Consider the following 21,633-nt stretch of genomic DNA (forward strand, 5'->3'; position numbering starts at 1 on the left):
GGTGTTCCAAATTACATAAGACCCCTTATCCAGAAAACCCCGGGCATATATTTCTTTAATTGGACTTTATGTTCAAGACAATTCTCTGCCTATCTAAAGGCATCTTTATTTATAAAGGCTTTACCCTTTTTTCAGGTGGAAAGCTTAAGGTTATAGTTCACCACTACACAAGCATATAAGTGAATAGGAACGACTGGGAGCCTCCAGACAAACAGAGTTCAGGTGGAAAGTAACATACTTTTGCCGCCACTTTGTATGCCACCTATTATTGTCCTACGTGCCTCTGAATTCTCTTCACTCTTCTCTTCATTCTCTTGCTAATCTTACATCTTCAGCATTAGAAAATGTTGAAACTGAAAAATTCCTAGAGGCCAGAAAAGCAATTAAAAGGGTTTAGCATAGTGTCATCAACCCCCACTCTATGTAAGCACTTCCCTGTCTGTGACCTGAACATGGTCCCAAATTGTATGAAAAATGAGCCCACACAATTTAATAGTATTGCAATAATCAGTATTTCTCTCCAGTTTCCAGACCTTTAAGACCCAGGCAATCTTTACAGTACTAGGAAGCACCTTCTTAAACCATATTGTATGGCTGAAAACTGAACAGCTATCACTATAGTATCATGTGCAAATTGCTCTTCTTGGTGCCTTTCCTTGGTCAGATTTGATCCCTGAACATGAACGTGGCCTGTACCACATAAGCAGGTAGAGTATAACTCATTACCTGAACTTTCCAAGTAGGAGCTACCTCATTGCCATTCTTTAACAACTGTTGCTCTTTTGGTTTTGCTACTAGTTTTGCCATGGCTTCTGGCCTAGTCTTGTCTTTTGTACCTGCTTGTGATCACCCCCTTTAAAACTGCCTGAGGGTTTATTTTCAATGGCAAAGGGACAGTTATGGCTCTATGTACCTTGGTCTGGCAAGCTATAGGGTGTGGCAATTAAACACAGCCAGGAGTTAGTCTATATTGAAATATACGAAGCTGAATATAAAATTTGGACTATACAAATATAGAAAATACAGTGAAACCACACTTTTACCCTGATATTAAGTTTTTACTCATTTAGCAATGTTTTTTGTGGTCCCACTGACATGTAAAGCATAATGCATTTCCGTAATTTTACATTTTTGCTGATTTTACTGGTACCCTAAAAAAAGTCCTGCAGTGACTGCATGCACACTGGCACAGAACTCATTAACTCATGTAGCCCCAACTGGTAAGACAGAATGATCTGAATTTGCCATCCCAACAACAGGTATGCATTGTAGGGTTCCATCGAGGCTTTGGATAAATAAGCATAAGTATTTCAGATAGCACCAATGTCTGGCCCCTTAGGGAATATACAGATCAGTTTTCTAGCATCAACTAAGCAACTCATCTTGCTCTAGACCCAGTTTATTGTATTTGGAGATTTTAATATTATTTCTATCAATCTCTGATTTGCAATTAATAATGTCTCTCACTTTCCTATCATGCATTTTATTAGTCCTGCAATCTCTAAAGTCTCCTTGACCTTCTCTGCTAAAATAAGAAAGGTTCCTGCTAACTGGAATTTCCACTGAACATAAAAAGCTTACGGAAACAATATATTGTGTCAGTTCCATGAACTACACCTCTTAAAAGCTGCCTATATGGCAGTTTATGTGTCCTGGCTGCTATGAACTCTACCTGAAGGTGCCTGTGTCACAAAGGAAGAAGAGCTGGTTTAGCTTAAATACTGGAATAAATGAGAAAGTTAATTTAACTTTGGGCCTGTAGCTGAAAAAGCAACTAATTTCTGTGTCAAAATTCTTGTGCCAATTATTTAGTCCTTTGTTAGGGAGAGATTTTACCCATAATGAATCTATTGCTGTGGGGCTGGCCATATCTCTTCATCCAAACATAAACTGGGCACAAAAAGTGAAGCGGGTTAGTATTGTCAAATTGATAAATAATGCATTAATTAATAAATACATTTACCAATGCTTTAAAAATATAAATCAATTAAATATTTAGCTTAAAGATGTACATAAAGACAGATATTAAGCAAATACCTGTTATAGCAGAGCAGGGTCAGAGAACAACAAGACAAGGATGCCTCCTCAACCGGCACCACTGCCAACAATATCTCTTTAAGTCTGCTAAAAAATAATTTAAACATGAAATAAACCCAACAAAATTGTTTAACCTCCAATAAAGATAAATTATATCTTTGTTGGGATCAAGTACAAGGTACTGTTTTATTATTACAGAGGAAAAAGAAATAATTTTCTAAGACTAATTATTTGCTTAAAAAGAACTCTATGGGAGATGGCCTTGCAGTAATTCAGAACTTTCTGGTATCTGGTTTCTGGATAGCATATACCATGCACTAGTATTCTTCCTCAGCCTTACAAATGTATATTTAGTCTTGGCTGTACCTTACTGTATACTGTACTATATTATATGTGTCATACGTGAATGCACTACATTACAGGCCACACATATATATGAATGCAGTCTCTTCCCCACAGCCATCTATTAGTACACAGTGTGAATAACAAGTAGATATAATTATGGGTGTCTACAGACAATTCTCTATGATGGTATCTGAAGGGCTTAGAGACTCTGCCAAACAAATGTTTTTTGTTAGTATGTATGTATATGTATGTATGTATATCTTTATTTATAAAGCACTACTTATGTACGCAGCGCTGTACAGTAGAAAACATTAATACAAACAGGGTGTTAAGATAATAGATAAATACAAAGTATAATAATAAATACAGATAAATACAGTTGCAATAAGTTAAGAGTCGAGGACACAAGAGGATGGAGGTCCCTGCCCCGTAGAGCTTACAATCTATATGGGAGGGTAACTAACAGACACAAATAGGCAAATATAAGTGCTGTAGGTCACAGTGGGTGACACTACAATATAAGTGCCAGTTCCCAGATCAGGTGCTGGGCGAGTGCTCCAAAAGGTAGTCTTTAACCTTAGTTTTAAAAAGACTGGGGGAGGATTCTCTCCGGAGGAAATCAGGGAGGGCATTCCAAATGTAGGGGGCAGCCAGGCAGAAAGGTTTAAGACGGGAAACCGCAGTAGTAGTGGGGGGCGCAACCAAACGATTGCTCTGCGAGAAACGAAGGAGTTGGCCGGGAACATACGGAGACACAAGGGAAGAGATGTAGTGAGGGGCAGAGGAATGGAGGGCTTTGAAGGTTAGGAGAAGAAGTTTGTAAGAAATTCTTTGTTTGATAGGAAGCCACGATAAGGACTTTAGCAGGGGAAGGGCCTGAACTCTCCTGGATGAGAGGAGGAGAATTCTGGCAGCAGTGTTTAATATAGACTGTAGGGGGGAAAGATGGGAGTTAGGGAGGCCGGTTAGGCAATATATAGACAATCTTTTGTATATTTACCTATTAAGATATGTATTTTACTAAACCAATGAAATATACTAGTATTCTGCAGTATTTGCTCCATTTACAGTAAAATGATGTAAAGATTTTTGCCTTTCTTAGTGATTTTGTTTTTATTCCAGGTGACTGTCGAGACCCAAGAATGACTGGCAAAACACAGACCAGCAATGTCACAAACAAGAATGATCCAAAATCTATCAATTCAAGAGTTTTCATTGGCAATCTAAACACCGGCATTGTCAAAAAAGCTGACATTGAGGCCATATTTGCAAAGTATGGGAAGATTGTGGGTTGCTCAGTACATAAAGGATATGCGTTTGTACAGTACATCAGTGAGAGACATGCACGCGCTGCAGTCACAGGAGAAAACTCACGGATTATTGGGGGCCAGCCATTAGGTGAGTGTTCATATTCTTTGCTATTTTCACATTAATGTTTTATAAATCTTTTGTATGCAATTTTTTAGAAACAGAACAAACATTTGTTCTGGTGGAAATATTTTGCCCAGAAACTCAAGGCACAATATACTGCATTTATTATATATGCATTTCATTTCCATTTGTTTTGCCTTTAAAACATCAAACCAGACCTAATGCTGTTCCCATGCATGAAAAGGGGTTAACTAGAAAACGTATATTTTCTTCCTGTTATCTGCATGGTTTCCAAATCAGTGCTTTAGTTCAGCTCTGCTTCTTATGATTCATTTACAAATATGATCCGATATTTAGAACCTGTTCTTGTATATAATGCAAAAGAAGCAAGCAGCTTATATATAGTACAGAAACACTCAAGTGAATGGGTATAATGAATAAGGGCAGTACAGGAGGAACTGTTCCACTTTGCTCAGTGTGCACCCCAGGTTTTATACAATGACTACTGTAACATGACCAGGCGTCCTTATATTATGGATGATTTATCCATACCCACAGTATGAAAGTATGAATATGGTCCTGCTCTAAGAACCATGAGACAAAAGTTAATTTTTTCACAGGCTAACTAAGATTCTATATTTATTAGTTCTCCTGCTGTAGGTAAACTGTTAGTATTTTTAGGTTGCTTTATTAATTTTTATAGCACTTTGGGAATGAGGGTGTTCTGTTTCCTAATTCTCACACAAAGTGCACAGTGCTGTTATGGCAAAGGCACAAGTTTGTTACTTTGTGTCTGTAATTTAATTGTACACTATTGATGTGCACGCCGGCCTGAAACCAGCAGGGGCCAGGTGGGTTTAGGTTGATAAATGGGCCACCACTGTGGGTTACCGTTGCCCAGCCATGGCACACATACTTTGTCTGGGCTCCAGAAAGCTATTCTTATTGTTGGTGGGATGATGTTTTTTTGCCTCCTTCTGACATTGTCTCTGGGCTAAGATGGGGATTTGTGTCTTGCCTGGGGCTTCAAGTCCATTCTCAGACTTGGACTGTCAGGCCAGGGTTGAAAAAAGGCGTTTTAGGATGATGGATCAAAAAAATTCCATCCTGCAAATCCTTATTGTACACTCCATCAGGATCTTCCACTTAGACAAATAGCAAAAGCTCCATTAGAAACAATATGGCTAATTTATGACTGCAAACACAACTGGAAACAAAACTAGGCATGCATTGATTATAAATATACTTGGAATCATTGGCAGAGGGTGATTTTTTTGTTTGGGGAGGGTAAAGATGGGCCATACACAGTCTGACCTAAAGCTAATGAGAGACATAGGGGATTCACTGCTCCTACACTATAACTAGAACCTCCCACACTATAACACTGGCACTCATGCACAACATTATTTTGTTTCCCAGCTGTGCAGTCTCATGAGGGATCCATTGTAACTAACTAGAAATGAACAAAACATGTCAAAAGCAAAAAAAAAAAAAAAGTGCAAAAAAACAATAACAACAAGTATATAGGGACTGGAGCAAGGGTGATAAGGGATGATACAGTATAGTACCTGTGGGAGTGGGATGATACAGTATAGTACTTGTGGGAGTGGGATGATACAGTATAGTACCTGTGGGAGTGGGATGATACAGTATAGTACTTGTGGGAGTGGGATGATACAGTATAGTACCTGTGGGAGTGGGATGATACAGTATAGTACTTGTGGGAGTGGGATGATACAGTATAGTACCTGTGGGAGTGGGATGATACAGTATAGTACCTGTGGGAGTGGGATGATACAGTATAGTAACTGTGGGAGTGGGATGATACAGTATAGTACCTGTGGGAGTGGGATGATACAGTATAGTACTTGTGGGAGTGGGATGATACAGTATAGTAACTGTGGGAGTGGGATGATACAGTATAGTACCTGTGGGAGTGGGATGATACAGTATAGTACCTGTGGGAGTGGGATGATACAGTATAGTACCTGTGGGAGTGGGATGATACAGTATAGTACCTGTGGGAGTGGGATGATACAGTATAGTACCTGTGGGAGTGGGATGATACAGTATAGTACCTGTGGGAGTGGGATGATACAGTATAGTACCTGTGGGAGTGGGATGATACAGTATAGTACCTGTGGGAGTGGGATGAAATCTGCAGCAAAAATTCAAGTTGGTAAGGTTCTTAGGTAAAGTTTACAGCCTGCAGATCCTTCTTATCTGTCTTCATTTCTGCAGTGCGTTTAGTTTGTAATATCTCCCCCAGCCCCTGTGCTCTTGTGTTGTAAATGAACCCTTACAGCTGTGAGACTGAGTAAACGGGTCCTGATGTATACACCATACAGATAAACCTGCAATACCTTACAATAAAAACAACAGTTTTACAGCTGATAGCTCAGTTCAAATAAACGTTTTTTTTTTAATATTTTGTGTGTTACTGGTCCTTTAACATAAAATGTCATCCAGGAAAGCAGAGTGTGATGAATTTCCGAGGTGTTCGGGGAATCCGTAACTGTAATCTGTGGCCTGTAATGATAAAGGCGACAGAGAGTTTGAGCAACATTGGAAGAGACACCTTTGTACTTTTTAGAAATTGCGGTTTAGTGAGAAGTCAGACCGTAGGGGAGGAAGGAACACGGTTTTATGTGCATTTTTATTTAGATACTGCCGGTAGGTGAGAGAACCCTGCTATATTACAAGTCACAGAGAACAGTAAAAGCATAACATAGATAAAGTGTAAGTGCAGGAAGGCTGAGAAGCAAAGCATTCTGGGCCGCTGGAGACATAAAGCACACAAGATAAAGATAGGATGGAGTGAATTGTGTTAATAAATGAGCACTTGGTTTTTATTTGCGTTTCTTCTCAACTGAATATCGTGGAAAGCTAAAATGAAATAAACTGATTAATAATTAAGATATGAAATAATAAAGCTGAATACCTGTTCATATTATTCCCCTGTATTTATTCTTGTTTTACGGTTTCATTTAACTCTAAACCTGAAAAAAGCACTAGTGGTTTTGTACAACACCCGCTCATCTGCAAAGAAGAGGGACATTTACTGAGTTGCACTTCCCACCAGCCTCTTCCCCCAGAATGAATATGTTGCCTTAAAACACATGTGCCCCAACATAAACAACTCCACATTTGGCCAAATATGTCTTTTTTATCAATAATGTTCTTCAGAGGGATTGTCTGTAACTCTAATGATCACAGCCATATTAATGCAGGGATTGACAAGCTGCACCTTGCAGGGCTATGCTGAGGGTGATATTTGGGGTTAAATTGTTGCCCTGTATTATACTGAATTGGAGCAGTGGGAAGATTATGATACCATTTTACTGTATCCGCAAGCAGGGGCTCGTAGCAAAATAGTCTGGCAGCCTCTGCTTTAATGAGTTTGGTCTGACAACCTCTGCTTTAATGGGTTTGAATCACTTTTAATGAAAAACAACAAAGCCCAACTACTTACAAGTGCTGTTAAGATATGGGGCTATATTGTGCCTCTAGGGGCACAAATTTTTTAACACTTGTGCTTAACCAACAAATTGTGCTCTGTACCTTGAACCAGCTACTCCTTTGCTGGCACATCCAGTGCAAGGTACAAGAAACAGGGGGCCCAACACATAAGATGGGGCTTTGTGGTAAAAAAAATCATGCCTATTTGCACCTGTTTGTTGCACTTTTCCTTTTGGCAACAAGGGGTCCTCTGCACTCGCCCATTACCAGGATATACGTATATATAGGACATGAAGACATTCTGTGCATCCTATATATATATATAATTAATGGGTGAGTGCAGAGGGGCTCTTGTTGCTGCCTGTATGTATTTGGTGGTCACAGCCTCAATGCGCCCCCACCTTATGGTTTAAAACTTGGTAATTGAGCACAATGTTCCCTTTTTTGCTATACTTTTCCCTTTGGCCCCATTCGCAAATGAGCCCTAAGGTGTTCATATTTCATATTAAAGGGGGGGGGGGGTAGTTGGTCTATCTCTTTGTATTCTCTTTATTTGTATGTATTATGGCAACCATTAACCAAAATCTGAAGTTTTATTTCACCTTTTTCCAATATACTTTTACTGCAATAATTCTTGCAAGAAGCATCTTTGAGAAATGGGAGACCTCTCTTTTCAATGATCTAAATCCTTATTTTATTCAACTGAAAGAGGGCTACAACATTTCTAGAAAATGTATGTTTGTGACATATGTTTTCCTGGTGACACTCCCTAGTATTTCTGTCATAAAGTTCCCTGCCTGCCCTCAGCCTTATGGTTACATTAAGAGTGAAGGCACACAGAGATACTAGTAGCAGCTACTTGTCACGGCTACTAAAATAGACAATGTTGAGCATTTACTGATAATTGTTTCTACATGTGTTTTAGCAGAGGCAATTCTCAGTATTGTCTATGACAGGATATTTTCTGTCCTAGTATCTGTGACAAATAGCTGCTACTAAGTAGCTCTGTGTGTCTTCGACCGAAACTGGATAGTTAGTAGTTGCTACTCATGACTGCCTAGGATAAGGATTCATTGTTTCATACCACAGTAGATTAGACAAGCAGCAAAACCTATTTATGGTCAACTACATGTTGCAGCTACTAATGTACCCATGGGATTTAATCTGTAACCAAAATGAAACATTAAGTGGATGGCACATAAAAATGGAGGCTCACCCAGCTGAAACATGAATAGCTATTATGGATGCATGCCATATATGAGATTTGACTGCTAAGCCCTTGCTCATAATTGCAGATAAGAATTAAAGAGCAGTAAAGGTTTATGGGCTATATGATGTGTTTCCTCGTGTATATCTGTGCATGAAAAACAAACAAAAAAAAAAATGAGGACTTTGCCTTCATGGACCACAGATGTTATTCTTCTATGCACTAACATCTGGCAAAGTAGCCATTTATAAATAATTAGCCTACATAACATTATACAGAGGGAAGGAAAAGGTCTTGTTATACAGTACTGAGCTATTGTTAAGGCAATCCACGTTCATTCTTACTACTATAATATAGGGCTCATTTGGGACCCAGGTGCAGCAGCATTGCACATTCTCTGGTTTTGTTCTAACAGCCATAGGCCTCTGTACTCCATTATGGAGCCCTGTGGCACCCTTAGTTAATACAGTGCTCCTGCGTTAGTCAGTTATTTGTTAGTGATTGGTGGGCGGGGGGTGGCATGTAGCCATCACTTTTGTGCTCCTTAGTGCTCTTGCCCTTGTGCCCCCAGGGGTTGTAAAGGACCCCTTTGATGTGAGTACACCTACTACATTCATTTTGCACTTCAGCTATCTGTTCAATAAAAAAGTGAGGCCAATAACATGGCTTTAACATGTAACAGCCTTCTAATAAGGTTACCAGATCAACAGCATTTAGAATAAATCAGAACACCTCTGCTAAATGCCAGTTGCTGAGCTGCACTGATTGAAAAACTGATTATTGCAGTCAAATTAAATTAATCCCTTGGAGTTGATCTTACTAGATACGTCCCTCATTTTTCACATGGCCTGGTAACCTAATTGCATAAGGACTCTTACACACAAATGTTTTCTTTTGCGTTGACCTGTATTTGCTTTTTTATGTGGTCCTTCACAAGGGAACACATGAGTTATCAAAGCCCATTTGTTCCTATAGTTGCTGCACTTGCAGCGCCACACTGAACCGTCAGCTTGCGGCATTCTGTCTGCATTCAGAAGTTCCTTATTGCGCAGGGGCTTTGTTAACTCATAAGTTGCCTTGTGGAAGAACTTATAAAAAGGGAGGGGAATACGTGATAAAATGCTCACGTGTAAGAGGCCTAAGTGCATGATAAACATGGCTTTCAGTTGGACAGGACACTGAAAATGAACATAGTGAATAAGAACAAACAGAGGTATAGTTATAATAAATATGACAAGTGGCAATAAATATGCCAGGGGCGTTTTAATACATAGTTGGGACGAGGTCCCTGCCCCAAAGTAATGTAAGTAATGAGCCCATCCAGTATCATATAGGTCATGGACAGCCAAATATTGCTTAGAAAACCTGATAGGGTTTTGTCATATTTTCGGTATAAAGAAACCATAAAGTAATGCCAGCCTAAATCTACTAAATCTAAGGGGGTTTATCGACGCCAATGGGAGTTTTCCTAGGCAAAGTCAAGCCATATGTTCAATTCGAATTTATGGGTTTTATTCGAGTTTGTTTTGAGTTTGAAACTCGAATATTGGAGTATTTGAGTTCATTTTATTTGCACAAGTTAACCACTTTGATAAATAAGCAAGCATTCGATATGAAAGTTTAATCAATTTTAATCGAATTCACAAATTTGAAAACTGATAAATAAGCCCCTATGTGCAGTTAGTATAAAAGCAAAAGTTTCACCCTAAATCTTTACTCCTGCCTCGAGTTGTTTTCTTTTTTTGGTTCAATACCCTATACAGTGAGCATCAATTCATCCAGTCTGCAAATGCCAATTTAGTTTTCTTTAAATCAGTGTTAATTGCTTTGATGTCAAGTATTCTGAAACATTGCTGGCCCTGACAGACATCAATAGATACAGAAAGGCCAAAATCTATCCTCATCTGCCATGACCTTTTATAGTCTTCTTTAAAGCTATAATAATTTACTTAATTAAACGAAAAGTAAATCCATAATTTAATATAGGGTCCCGGTATAGGCCCCCTCCTCTTTCCCTAGGTATATCAAAATGACACCCCAGAATATCCTTGATCCCCCGTACCTGAACTGAAATGGCAGAGCTGTGCAGCAGGATTGGTGGCAGCCATGTTTGGCTGCTTTACTTCCCATTACTGACTTTCTAACACTGAGTGCTGAATGGGAGTATGTACACTTGAATCCCATCTATTTATTGCTTTAAGTGTTCATGCTCCTGGTCAGTGCTTGTTGCTAGAGGGCCATGGGCAGGAAGTAAGTTTGCCAGACATGGTGGTGCCAACCCTGTGGCACAGAGTGGTGGAACCCAAAATTTGTAAGGCAATTAAGGCTCTGAGCTGAGCAAATAAGGAATTATTTTTATTGGAAGTTTGGCTGCTTTCATGTACAATTTGTCTTGGATTGCACCAACATGCAGAGTATCGGGCACACAGACGCAAGGGAATACGGGAATTAACTACTGTCTTGATGCGGTGTTGCTTCCACAACCTCCTTTGAAAGTATCAACTACAAAGGCAACTAATTTAAACCTAAATCACACGCTAACGGTGTTTCTAGAAAAGACACCACTTGTGTGCACATTGACTAAAAAACATTGATTAACTGACTGGAAATGCAGATATGGGCACTAAGGATGAAGTAAGTGGTGAATATGACTATACTGCTAACCATATATCTGCACCACAAGTCTACCAGTCATTGTGCCGGGGTCACACCATTGTGGTTTCATTGCACACTGGACATACGATCAATAGGCCAATACATTATGCTACATAAACTACATAATCAGGAAAGCAAGAACTTCTGCTGGAATTTAGGTTAAATTAAATGAATTAAAACTGAATCATGTTATATATGTTGTGAATAAAAAAAAATCTCCTGCATTGCTGCCATCGCGGGCATCGGTTAGCTGATGTGCGTGTCAGATTAAAGTCTACATATTCGCTACTGACGTTCCCATGGGGTGCAGGCCTTTCAGACACAAATTCCCATTCAGTGGCTGAGCTTAGCGGGGGAAAGGGATTTTGCTCAGAATTGAGAGACAAGTTATATACGTAAGGTAATATGTTACAGGATATTTAGGCCTATGGTGTTATTTTAGAGACATGCAATACATGCAACGCAAACAAACACAAACAATTTCCAAGGCCGGCAAGGTGCAAAATGTGAAAAACATGGCACTGTTCCCACATCTTTATATATATATATATATATTTATAGTATTTTGTCCCTTCCCTTTTGTTCCCATAAATCCCATCCCTAATCTGGTAGAAGTCATAATTAAACACACATACATTAATCATGGAGTTAATAAAAAAAAAAACTGCTGTTATTTTATGAAAGAAACAGTTGGCAATTTATTTAAAATAATGGAGGAGTGTTCTGCCTGGTGCACGGCCTCAGGTAAGACCGCACTTACAGATGATTATTTTGGACAAAATACTCTATTGCACAGTTTCACAGAATGAAGGAAAGCCCCTAAGGATTGTTCTAAATCATGAGAACGGAGCAGGCTACAGTGCAGCAGACAGCGTTGTACAATGACAGATATATAAAGCATGCGTTTGACTTTCCGGCAGACTATTCTCTTCAATGCACATGTAAGTTAAATGCTACATTTACATTTTCAGTGTAAACTTTCCTTCCCTGTTATATTTATTAAATGTATTATTTGTTATAAAACCTTACATTATTCCATTTTGGTTTAAAAAAAAAAAAAAAATTATAAGAAAAGTTAAAGCCACATTGCTCTCTAGTGGCTAAAAAGCACAGTACATAATACAATAAGGGTTTTATCAACAGTTTTTTTCAATAATACTTTCTACAATTCCTGTTAGTTTATGAAAAACGTTAATATACTAGTACATTGAGTAAACATCACAACGCTCATTATTAAGGCAATATGCTGGACATAGGTGATGCATAATTTAGGTGTATGGGTTTGAAGTATGTAACTTTCTCCAAGATTCAGAGAGGTCCACCAGAGGATTTTACTGAAGCTCTGAAGTCACTGTAAGAACAAGCATTGTATAAATATCTGATATACCCTATATGGGCAGACACCAGTCTGGGCAATATGAATTAGGTCCTGTCTTTGCTGCTATAGTAGTTGTTCTTCTTCTGGGAAGGCTTCCCACTACATGTTGAAACATTTCTGGTAGGGTTGATGCCTTTTCTGGAAAAAAATACCGCCCTTCCTAAAGTTTTACATTGGCATCAAGCATCATTAAATACTGACCAGTTGACAACCATAGTTATTGGTGTGATTTGCTTCCATTCAGCCTTAAGAACATTAGTGAGGCTGGGCACTGATTTTGGGGGTCAGATCAGGCTGCAGTTCATTCCAAAAGTATTCATTTGGGTTGAGGTAAGGGCTGGGCGCAAGTTATTCCACTCCAATCTCAGTGAACCCATTCTGTACAGACCTTGCTTTGTGCATGGAGTTATTATCCTGCTGAAACAGGAAAGATCCTTTCCCCAACTGTTGCTAGGATTTCCACCTTTTTAAAATAGTTTTACCGGTCAGTATAGTGGGCTGCAATGAAAAAGGGCATAAGGGTTCAGTGGGAGCAGTGACATGAAGGGGTGGGTGATGACGAAAGGGTGTTACAAATTTACTGGCAACCATATTGCTGGTAAATTTTTAATACTGGCTCCAGGGGTTTCCCAGGTAAAATGCCATCTGGGTGGCAACTCTAACTGTTGCCACAAAGCACAGAACTGTCACAAAATTATATGTTGTAGCCTTTAGGTTTGCTATCACCAGAATCAGGGCCCCTTAGCCCAAACCATGGAAGACAGCCCTAGACTATTATTCCTTCTTCACCAAAATTTCCCATCAGCATTATTAATTCAGCCAGGCAGTAATCTCCTGGCATCTGCTAAACCCAGCCTTTTCCATCAGACTGACAGATGGCAAAATGGCATTTATTCACTACTCCAAAGACCTACTGCAGTGACCCTTACACCACTCCAGCCAACACTCTGCATTGCACATGGTGATGTGCTGGCATTGCTCCTGGTGACAGTTTCGAACTGAGCAGCGAGTGCTCCAACTGAGGAAATTTCATATGAAGGATGAAGAGGGTGTCAGAATAGTTTTGGCTAAAAATGTGTCTGGATACCTTTGGCCATATAGTGTATATTTTGTTCTGCTGTTATTTTTCTGCAGATACAACAGGAGGAGGTTGAAGTGTCTAGGGCCAAATTATAGCTGTGTCAGTCTCCAAGGTGGCAACATGATTTTATATGTCAAATGCAAAATTATTTAAAATCATAATGGCGCATGGATCGATTCCATCCAGTCTCCAGTCTCTTTTGTGCAGTCATAAGCTGCCATTTATAGCAGGGCAACCAATGGTCACAGCTTCTGTCAAAGGTGCAATCAACTAACATCCTGGACTCATGATCAATAGTAAGGCCTGATAAGTAGTTTTCTCCTTGTATCTGTATATAATAATATTTGGCATTTTACTGCTAGTAGATTAGCCATATTCTGATGGGAGAGGGAGTGAATTCTTTTTGGGGGGGGGGGCAGGAGAAGGGAGAGAGATGCACAGACTCTGTGTTCTCAGTGTTCTCTATTAGTTTTGTTGACAAAAACCTATTCCCTTGAAGAAAGGACCAGTACAGGTATCGTACCTGGTATTCAGAATGCTTGAAACCTGGGGTTTTTCGTATAAGGGATCTTTCCATAATTGGGGTCTCCATACTTTAAGTCCATTAACAAATAACTTAAACGTTAAATAAACCCAGCAGCATTTACCTCAATATGGAATAATTATATCTTACTTGGGTACTTCAAGTACAAGGGACTGTTTTATAAATACAAATAAAAAGAAAATGTGTTTTCAAATTTTGAATTATTTGAATGATTGAGTTTATGGGAAATGACCATCCCATAATTTGGAGCCCATAAGGGATCCATACCTGTACAGGAACAGCTGAAAACATGTTTATAATGGGCCTCATTGGGTTTTGCCTATAAAAGCAAATATTGTATGGTACAAGTGGTAGTTAGCAGCCCTATTTACAGTGCTCTTTACAAATAGGTACAGGCCTGAAAAAATCAAGGAGGTCATTTGCTGGCTCTTGATCCACCCATTTCCCTCGCCCATATATAGGGATGTTGGTGTCTATGCACCCTGTACCCCCAAAGTATACAAAGGGGCAGGCTCAAGTGATTTGGGGTATTGTAAGGTACAGTGGGAGGAGGGTAATGACCTTCATCCTTAGTTAGGGGAGGGTTTAGTTATCTGGTAATGCATTCTAATCTCTGGCACTGCCTAAGAAGGCCTGCCCGTGCATTCTGGTGCTTCCTCAGCCTCTACATGCCAGTGGAGTGAGGATCCTGAAGAGCGCCCCCACGTCCATTTTGTGCTGGATAACAAAGAAGTAGCAGGACACGACTCACTACAGCATTTGTAGTGCTTAATAATCATAAGCACACATAGGAACCACCATCCATATGCTAAATAATGTGAATATTCTTCTATAAAAAATCAGAATTGTGTAAATATACTCGGACTTGTACTGTCTTTTTTTTTACAAAAAATATCAATATAACTTTGGAAGCAAATCAAGTGCACAGATGGGACTTTTATTGTGAGTCTAAAAGTGTTAAAAGCAACATTAACAATGAAATCCTTGTTTCACATTTAAAGGGATATGGACACTATTTGGACATTTCTGCTGTGCCTTAAGCTGGCCATACACGCACCGTTATTATTGTACAAAACCTCGTTCCGTTCAATATTCAGTGCTTGTATGGCAGATCTACGTGGCGATATCGGTCGTCTCGTTGATTGGACGGGTTAAAAGATTTTGATTGAGCTCCGTTGAAGGCACCCCAAGCAAAATCTACGTTTATCACTGAATTGGCTGCTGGAGTTAGAATCCCTATCGTTTCTACCTCCATGTCTGACGATTCAACCCTGAACATCAGGGGGGGATTGGAACGATCTTTCCTGCAACCAATGGTCACAGAAATGATCATTATTGCTACGTGTATGGTAACTTTTACCCTCGACTTAATATCCCCAGGATGGCAACACTTAGGGGCTGATTTACTTACCCACGAACGGGTCGAATGGAGTCCGATTGCGTTTTTTTCGTAATGATCGGTATTTTGCGACTTTTTCGTATGTTTTGCGATTTTTTCGGATTCTTTACGAATTTTTCGTTACCAATACGATTTTTGCGTAAAAACGCGAGTTTTCCTATCCATTACGAAAGTTGCGTAAAAAGTTGCGCATTTTTCATAGCGTTAAAACTTACGCGAAAAGTTGCGCATTTTTCGTAGCGTTAAAACTTACGCGAAAAATGCGCAACTTTTCGCGTAAGTTTTAACGCTATGAAAAATGCGCAACTTTTTACGCAACTTTCGTAATGGATACGAAAAACTCGCGTTTTTACGCAAAAATCGTATTGGTAACGAAAAATTCGTACAGAATCCGAAAAAATCGCAAAACATACGAAAAAGTCGCAAAATGTTCGTTTTCAAGTCGGAACTTTTCCAATTCGGGTCGGATTCGTGGGTTAGTAAATCAGCCCCTTAGTAATGCAGATGAAGACACTTCCAGCAAGCTACTGTGTGCTGCGCCAGTAACGCCATGAGAGTCTGATTTGTATGGCGCAAGTCAGTGGCAGCTCTCGACGCAGGCCACTAAGTATGTTCTGCACTGCTGGTAATTCAAGGGCAATAAGGCACATGAGCACAAAATAAAGATACCCCTTGGTTGGTCTCTTTAATGCCGCGTTGCTTGAGGGCTGTACTGCCACACATTGTTGGTAAAGGGTGTATGAGCCCATTGATAAGATCTTTGCCCATCTTAAAGGTGCTTTGCCAGATGAGATACAACCTAGATAACAGGAACTGCTAAAAAAATATTTGTTTTTAGATTTACAGGCATTTTTTAATTAAGAGGGTATGTTTTCCTTTTTAAAATGCAATTATTCTAAGAATGCGAAGTATCCCTTGTGCAGTTACCATTTAGAACAGGCTTCCCCACTGAATATACCTGAGCAGTTGCTCATAATCTTTCAAACCAGCCTGCGGCATTTCTACCTGATATGTAGGCAACAATGTGCCTGTAATGCTAAGCAGTATTTAACAATTTATTGCTTGTGGCCTCAAAGGAGAAGGTATAAGAAGACTCTGGAAATGGTAGTTACATATCCAGAATGAATCATTTAACAATTCCGCTGATATTGTTTTGTTACGTTTTATTGTCTCCCCCCCCCAATAGAATACAGTTTTATTGCATTATATAGTCAGAAAGGAAATGCCTTATATCATTGCAATTAATAGCAGGACAATACATAATGATTTTTGAATGCTCTAGGTGTTAACACCATACACTGAGTATCTAGAACAGTATATGATAATGGAGTAACATATTAATTAAAGTAGATATCTGTACTTTGCCTGTATGTGCATATTAGTTCTTCTTCCATACTGGATTGCTGCTGGAAGCATATGAATACCTCCTGTTTTAAGAAAGATCTTGGCGCTTGTCTTGTGTTTGAGAAGGGCTCTTGGGTTCTATCACTTTGAATTCTACATTGTCAGGGACAGGGAACTGAATAACTGGATATAATACCTAATATTATATGTATGTAATTGAGTATACTTACTAGCAGGCCATGGTTCACTACACTAATTTGCCACTACCTTGAATCCTATATCATTGGAGAACCCAGTGGTTCTCATGCAAAGGTTTGGCAAGAACAGACATGAGTGGACTTATAACCCAGTTTGAATGAGTTTGAAATGTGTAATAAACACATTATATGACTATAGCATAAAAATGTCATGTCCTTAATGGTTTGGCTCAGCAGTATGACAATAAAGACTGTACATTGGGCTGTACATTGTATTGAATGCCTGAAGGGGTTCCTGACTGACAGACATTTTCAGTCTATGCATGCAAAGTAGCTCATCTTCCAGATGGGCCAATAAAGGCACTGATCTGGTATTAATGCAGTTGGGTGATGCATTTGCTGACATAGGTGGTAGTTCAGGACCCACATCTCAGGGAGAACCCAAATCCACCAGTCAATCAGGGGCCCACCCACTAAAGCATGATCTGAAACCTTATTGAGAGGGTGGGTGCTAGGTTAAGTTCTGACTGTTGCACAGAGAAGGCTTCAGTATGGCCCAGGGCCCAAGGTGCTCCTCATTAACTACTGCATTGAACAATATACCACCGTGTCCAGTCAGTACACAGAGATCCAGATTGCCTCCCATTATCTGCCTGGCATGCCCATGTGTAACTAAATAAAGATACCAAGGCATGAAACATATTACAATAATAAATCTATAATTGTAAAACAGAATCTCGTTTATACAAAGCATGCTAACCTTAATAAATGTGTTCAATAAAAAATGATATTTACTGCATATCAATGAGCTTGCAAAAGCCCCATAAATGCAAGTGCTTTAAAGCCATTAATAACAGTTACAAGACATGAAGTCACAATAGCAATAAGTTTGAATATAAACTAAAATAGGACCCGACATTTCGTTTATGTACTATAATTGCTTAAATTAACCAAAGGGAGAGTAACTCATTTCATTTAAGAAGATAATACAATGAAAAAAACAAAATTAGTGCTAATCTTCTTAAGTAATAGAGCAGGAAAGTCAGCGTTTTTTTACAATTCTTTTTCATTTGCTCCGAGGGAAAATAGAACACAATCATTACTTGTGAGCGGGAATCTTAATAAGCTCATAGGAATTTGGTACATGATAGGCAACGATGGAAATACATGTAGAGCTGTCAACCTGGCAGCACAGATTCTCGGGGGAAGTTTTACCCCGATTCCCGAAAGTGATGTCACTTCACCCATATAAACTTATTTATTGTGACTATCAATATCTTCCCTCATGCCTCATTCCCATCAAGCCCCAGGAACATGAAAACAGCAAGTAATGCTAGATTAAGAATCCCCAGCTGTCCCTGTCTCCCTACATATGAGGGCTCATTTACAGTGCAGGATGGCCACAATCCAGCCCCCTACTTTGCACATCATTCAGAGATGTAAGGAAGGAAGCGGCAGAAAAGTGCAGCCCACATCAGGGCCATAGGGTAGGCCTTAAGGACAGGACTCTGTAGGACACTGCAGGCATGAGCAGACCCCTGGGCACAAGTGCTTAGATGAGCACCAAGGGGTACACTCTAGCTACCAGGGTGTGTTTGTCTGTGTAATGGTTTTAACCACTAGGGTTGCCAACTTTGCTAGTAGTTACAACCAGTAACTGGGATCAGTGACATCAGGGGAGAGGTCATTACATACTGAGGTGTGGTTATGATGTCACAAGTGAACTTTCTGAAGCGCTCGGGTGCAATTGGCTGGATTTCTGCTTAGTTTTTAGGTTGTTAAAAAATGGCGGAAATTTCTGCCCACTTAAACAACAGCTGTTCAGTTGAAAACCGAACTGGCGGCAACCCTGTTAGCCACATTTAACCCAGTGAGAAAAAATCCATTATTTGAAGAGCTCATTCCCATATACAAGCGCAGTGGGGATCACCAGAGCCGGGGCCCACCGGGTTTTTTCCCAGTCTGACCCTGGTTCCACACCCCTGAGGGATATAAAACCAGTGTGAAACACCCACTTATTTTTGTTATATTTACAAATGTTTATTTTTAAAGCTGCTGCTGTGTCATACAAACAGGGGAATGATTTATGCTGCTAACATTCACTTTCGTTCCACTAGTTACCATCCGTGTGAGCAGCCGGATCACTGCCCTGGCGCTGACTGATGTCACTGAAATGCCATTTAGCATTGTGACGCTCCTACGGATGTGACACCCATAAATACATTATTAATGGAATCATGGCACCCTTACCAACGACTGACCTATTATATTTTGGATTTTTTTCAGTTGATAAATCTCGAAAATTTGAGCTTGGAAAACTTAAATTAAAAAAAAAAAAGATATAATATTTTGCTGTGATTTTCTCGGATTGGAAAAAAACTAATTCAATTATTAAATAGACAAGCATATAAAATTAAATATTAAGGTTAAAAAAACAAATCTTCTCTTAAAACTTGCAGTCCATGTGGGTTAAAGAAATGAAGCACTGTACTTTTCATGGAATCATGGTGCCTTTGTTGCTATTAGGTGCATAATAATGCTCGATTGTTGTTTTACATAGTATTCATTATTTCGTATGTAATTATTCCATGACATACTGTTACTTTCACTGAAGGCACACTTACATTATTGTGATCTAATAATTGCTTTCATACGTGTAGTACCACTCCAGAGAAAATGCTATTCATGTTAAACAGCCAAGATACAGTTGTAGTACACTCTCTAACACACAATGGCAGCTGTATAATAAATGTGTTTGTTTAGGTCTCACTAATATATCATTATTAACCCGTTATCCAGAAAGCTCACAATTACAGGAAGGCCGTCTCCCACAGACTTCATTTTAGGCAAATGATTTTCATTTTTAAAAATGGTTTCCTTTTTCTCTGTAAAAATAAAACATTACCTTGTACTTGATGGTAACTAAGCTGCATGAATCCATATTGGGGGAAAAACAGTCCTATTGGGTTTATTTAATGTTTATAGGATTTTTACCAGAATTTGTAAGGTGACCCAAAAATTATGTAAATTCCAGATAATAGATCCTTTACCTATGTTGTACAGCTTTAGCACATAAGGGAAACATATCTGGCAAATACTTAAATGCTATTACAAAGGTGTTTAACAAGTAACTAACCAAATGGCAAGCACTTAAATGCTATTACAAAGGTGTTTAAAGAGGACCTCTCACCCAGACATAAAAAGCTGTATAATAAAAGTCCTTTTCAAATGAAACATGAAACACAAATTCTTTTTTATATTAACACATTCAATTATAAAGGCATTTAAAATCCCAGCTGTCAATCATATACAGGTCCTTTTAAAAAAATTAGCATATTGTGATAAAGTTCATTATTTTCTGTAATGTACTGATAAACATTAGACTTTCATATATTTTAGATTCATTACACACAACTGAAGTAGTCCAAGCCTTTTCTTGTTTTAATATTGATGATTGTGGCATACAGCTCATGAAAACCCAAAATTCCTATCTCAAAAAATTAGCATATCATGAAAAGGTTCTCTAAACGAGCTATTAACCTAATCATCTGAATCAACAAATTAACTCTAAAAACCTTAAAAAGATTCCTGAGGCTTTTAGAAACTTCCAGCCTGGTTCATTACTCAAAACCGCAATCATGGGTAAGACTGCCGACCTGACTGCTGCCCAGAAGGCCATCATTGACACCCTCAAGCAAGAGGGTAAGACACAGAAAGAAATTTCTGAACAAATAGGCTGTTCCCAGAGTGCTGTATCAAGGCACCTCAGTGGGAAGTCTGTGGGAAGGAAAAAGTGTGGCAGAAAACGCTGCACAACAAGAAGAGGTGACCGGGCCCTGAGGAAGATTGTGGAGAAGGACCGATTCCTGACCTTGGGGGACCTGCGGAACCAGTGGACTGAGTCTGGAGTAGAAACATCCAGAGCCACCGTGTACAGGCGTGTGCAGGAAATGGGCTACAGGTGCCGCATTCCCCAGGTCAAGCCACTTTTGAACCAGAAACAGCGGCAGAAGCGCCTGGCCTGGGCTACAGAGAAGCAGCACTGGACTGTTGCTCAGTGGTCCAAAGTATGTCATTCGGAAATCAAGGTGCCAGAGTCTGGAGGAAGACTGGGGAGAGGGAAATACCAAAATGCCTGAAGTCCAGTGTCAAGTACCCACAGTCAGTGATGGTCTGGGGTGCCATGTCAGCTGCTGGTGTTGGTCCACTGTGTTTTATCAAGGGCAGGGTCAATGCAGCTAGCTATCAGGAGATTTTGGAGCACTTCATGCTTCCATCTGCTGAAAAGCTTTATGGAGATGAAGATTTCATTTTTCAGCACAACCTGGCACCTGCTCACAGTGCCAAAACCACTGGTAAATGGTTTACTGCCCATGGTATTACTGTGCTCAATTGGCCTGCCAACTCTCCTGACCTGAACCCCATAGAGAATCTGTGGGATATTGTGAAGAGAAAGTTGAGAGACACAAGACCCAACACTCTGGATGAGCTTAAGGCCGCTATCGAAGCATCCTGGGCCTCCATAACACCTGAGCAGTGCCACAGGCTGATTGCCTCCATGCCACGCCACATTGAAGCAGTCATTTCTGCAAAAGGATTCCCGACCAAGTATTGAG

At 39.6% G+C, this 21,633-nt stretch overlaps 1 protein-coding gene across 4 annotated transcripts in view; it reads left to right on the top strand.

Annotated features, from left to right (window-relative positions):
- The window catches only part of ralyl (RALY RNA binding protein like), a 329,501-nt gene that overhangs the window by 160,739 nt on the left and 147,129 nt on the right, over positions 1 to 21,633 (top strand). For all 4 annotated transcript variants that reach the window (XM_031903434.1, XM_012964876.3, NM_001078745.1 and 1 more), the window contains 1 exon segment: positions 3,505 to 3,780. In XM_031903434.1, the coding sequence (XP_031759294.1) occupies positions 3,525 to 3,780 (256 nt within the window). In that variant the 5' untranslated portion in view covers positions 3,505 to 3,524.

The sequence above is a fragment of the Xenopus tropicalis genome, chromosome 6 (assembly GCF_000004195.4).
Source record: "Xenopus tropicalis strain Nigerian chromosome 6, UCB_Xtro_10.0, whole genome shotgun sequence".
Taxonomy (NCBI): Eukaryota; Metazoa; Chordata; class Amphibia; order Anura; family Pipidae; genus Xenopus; species Xenopus tropicalis.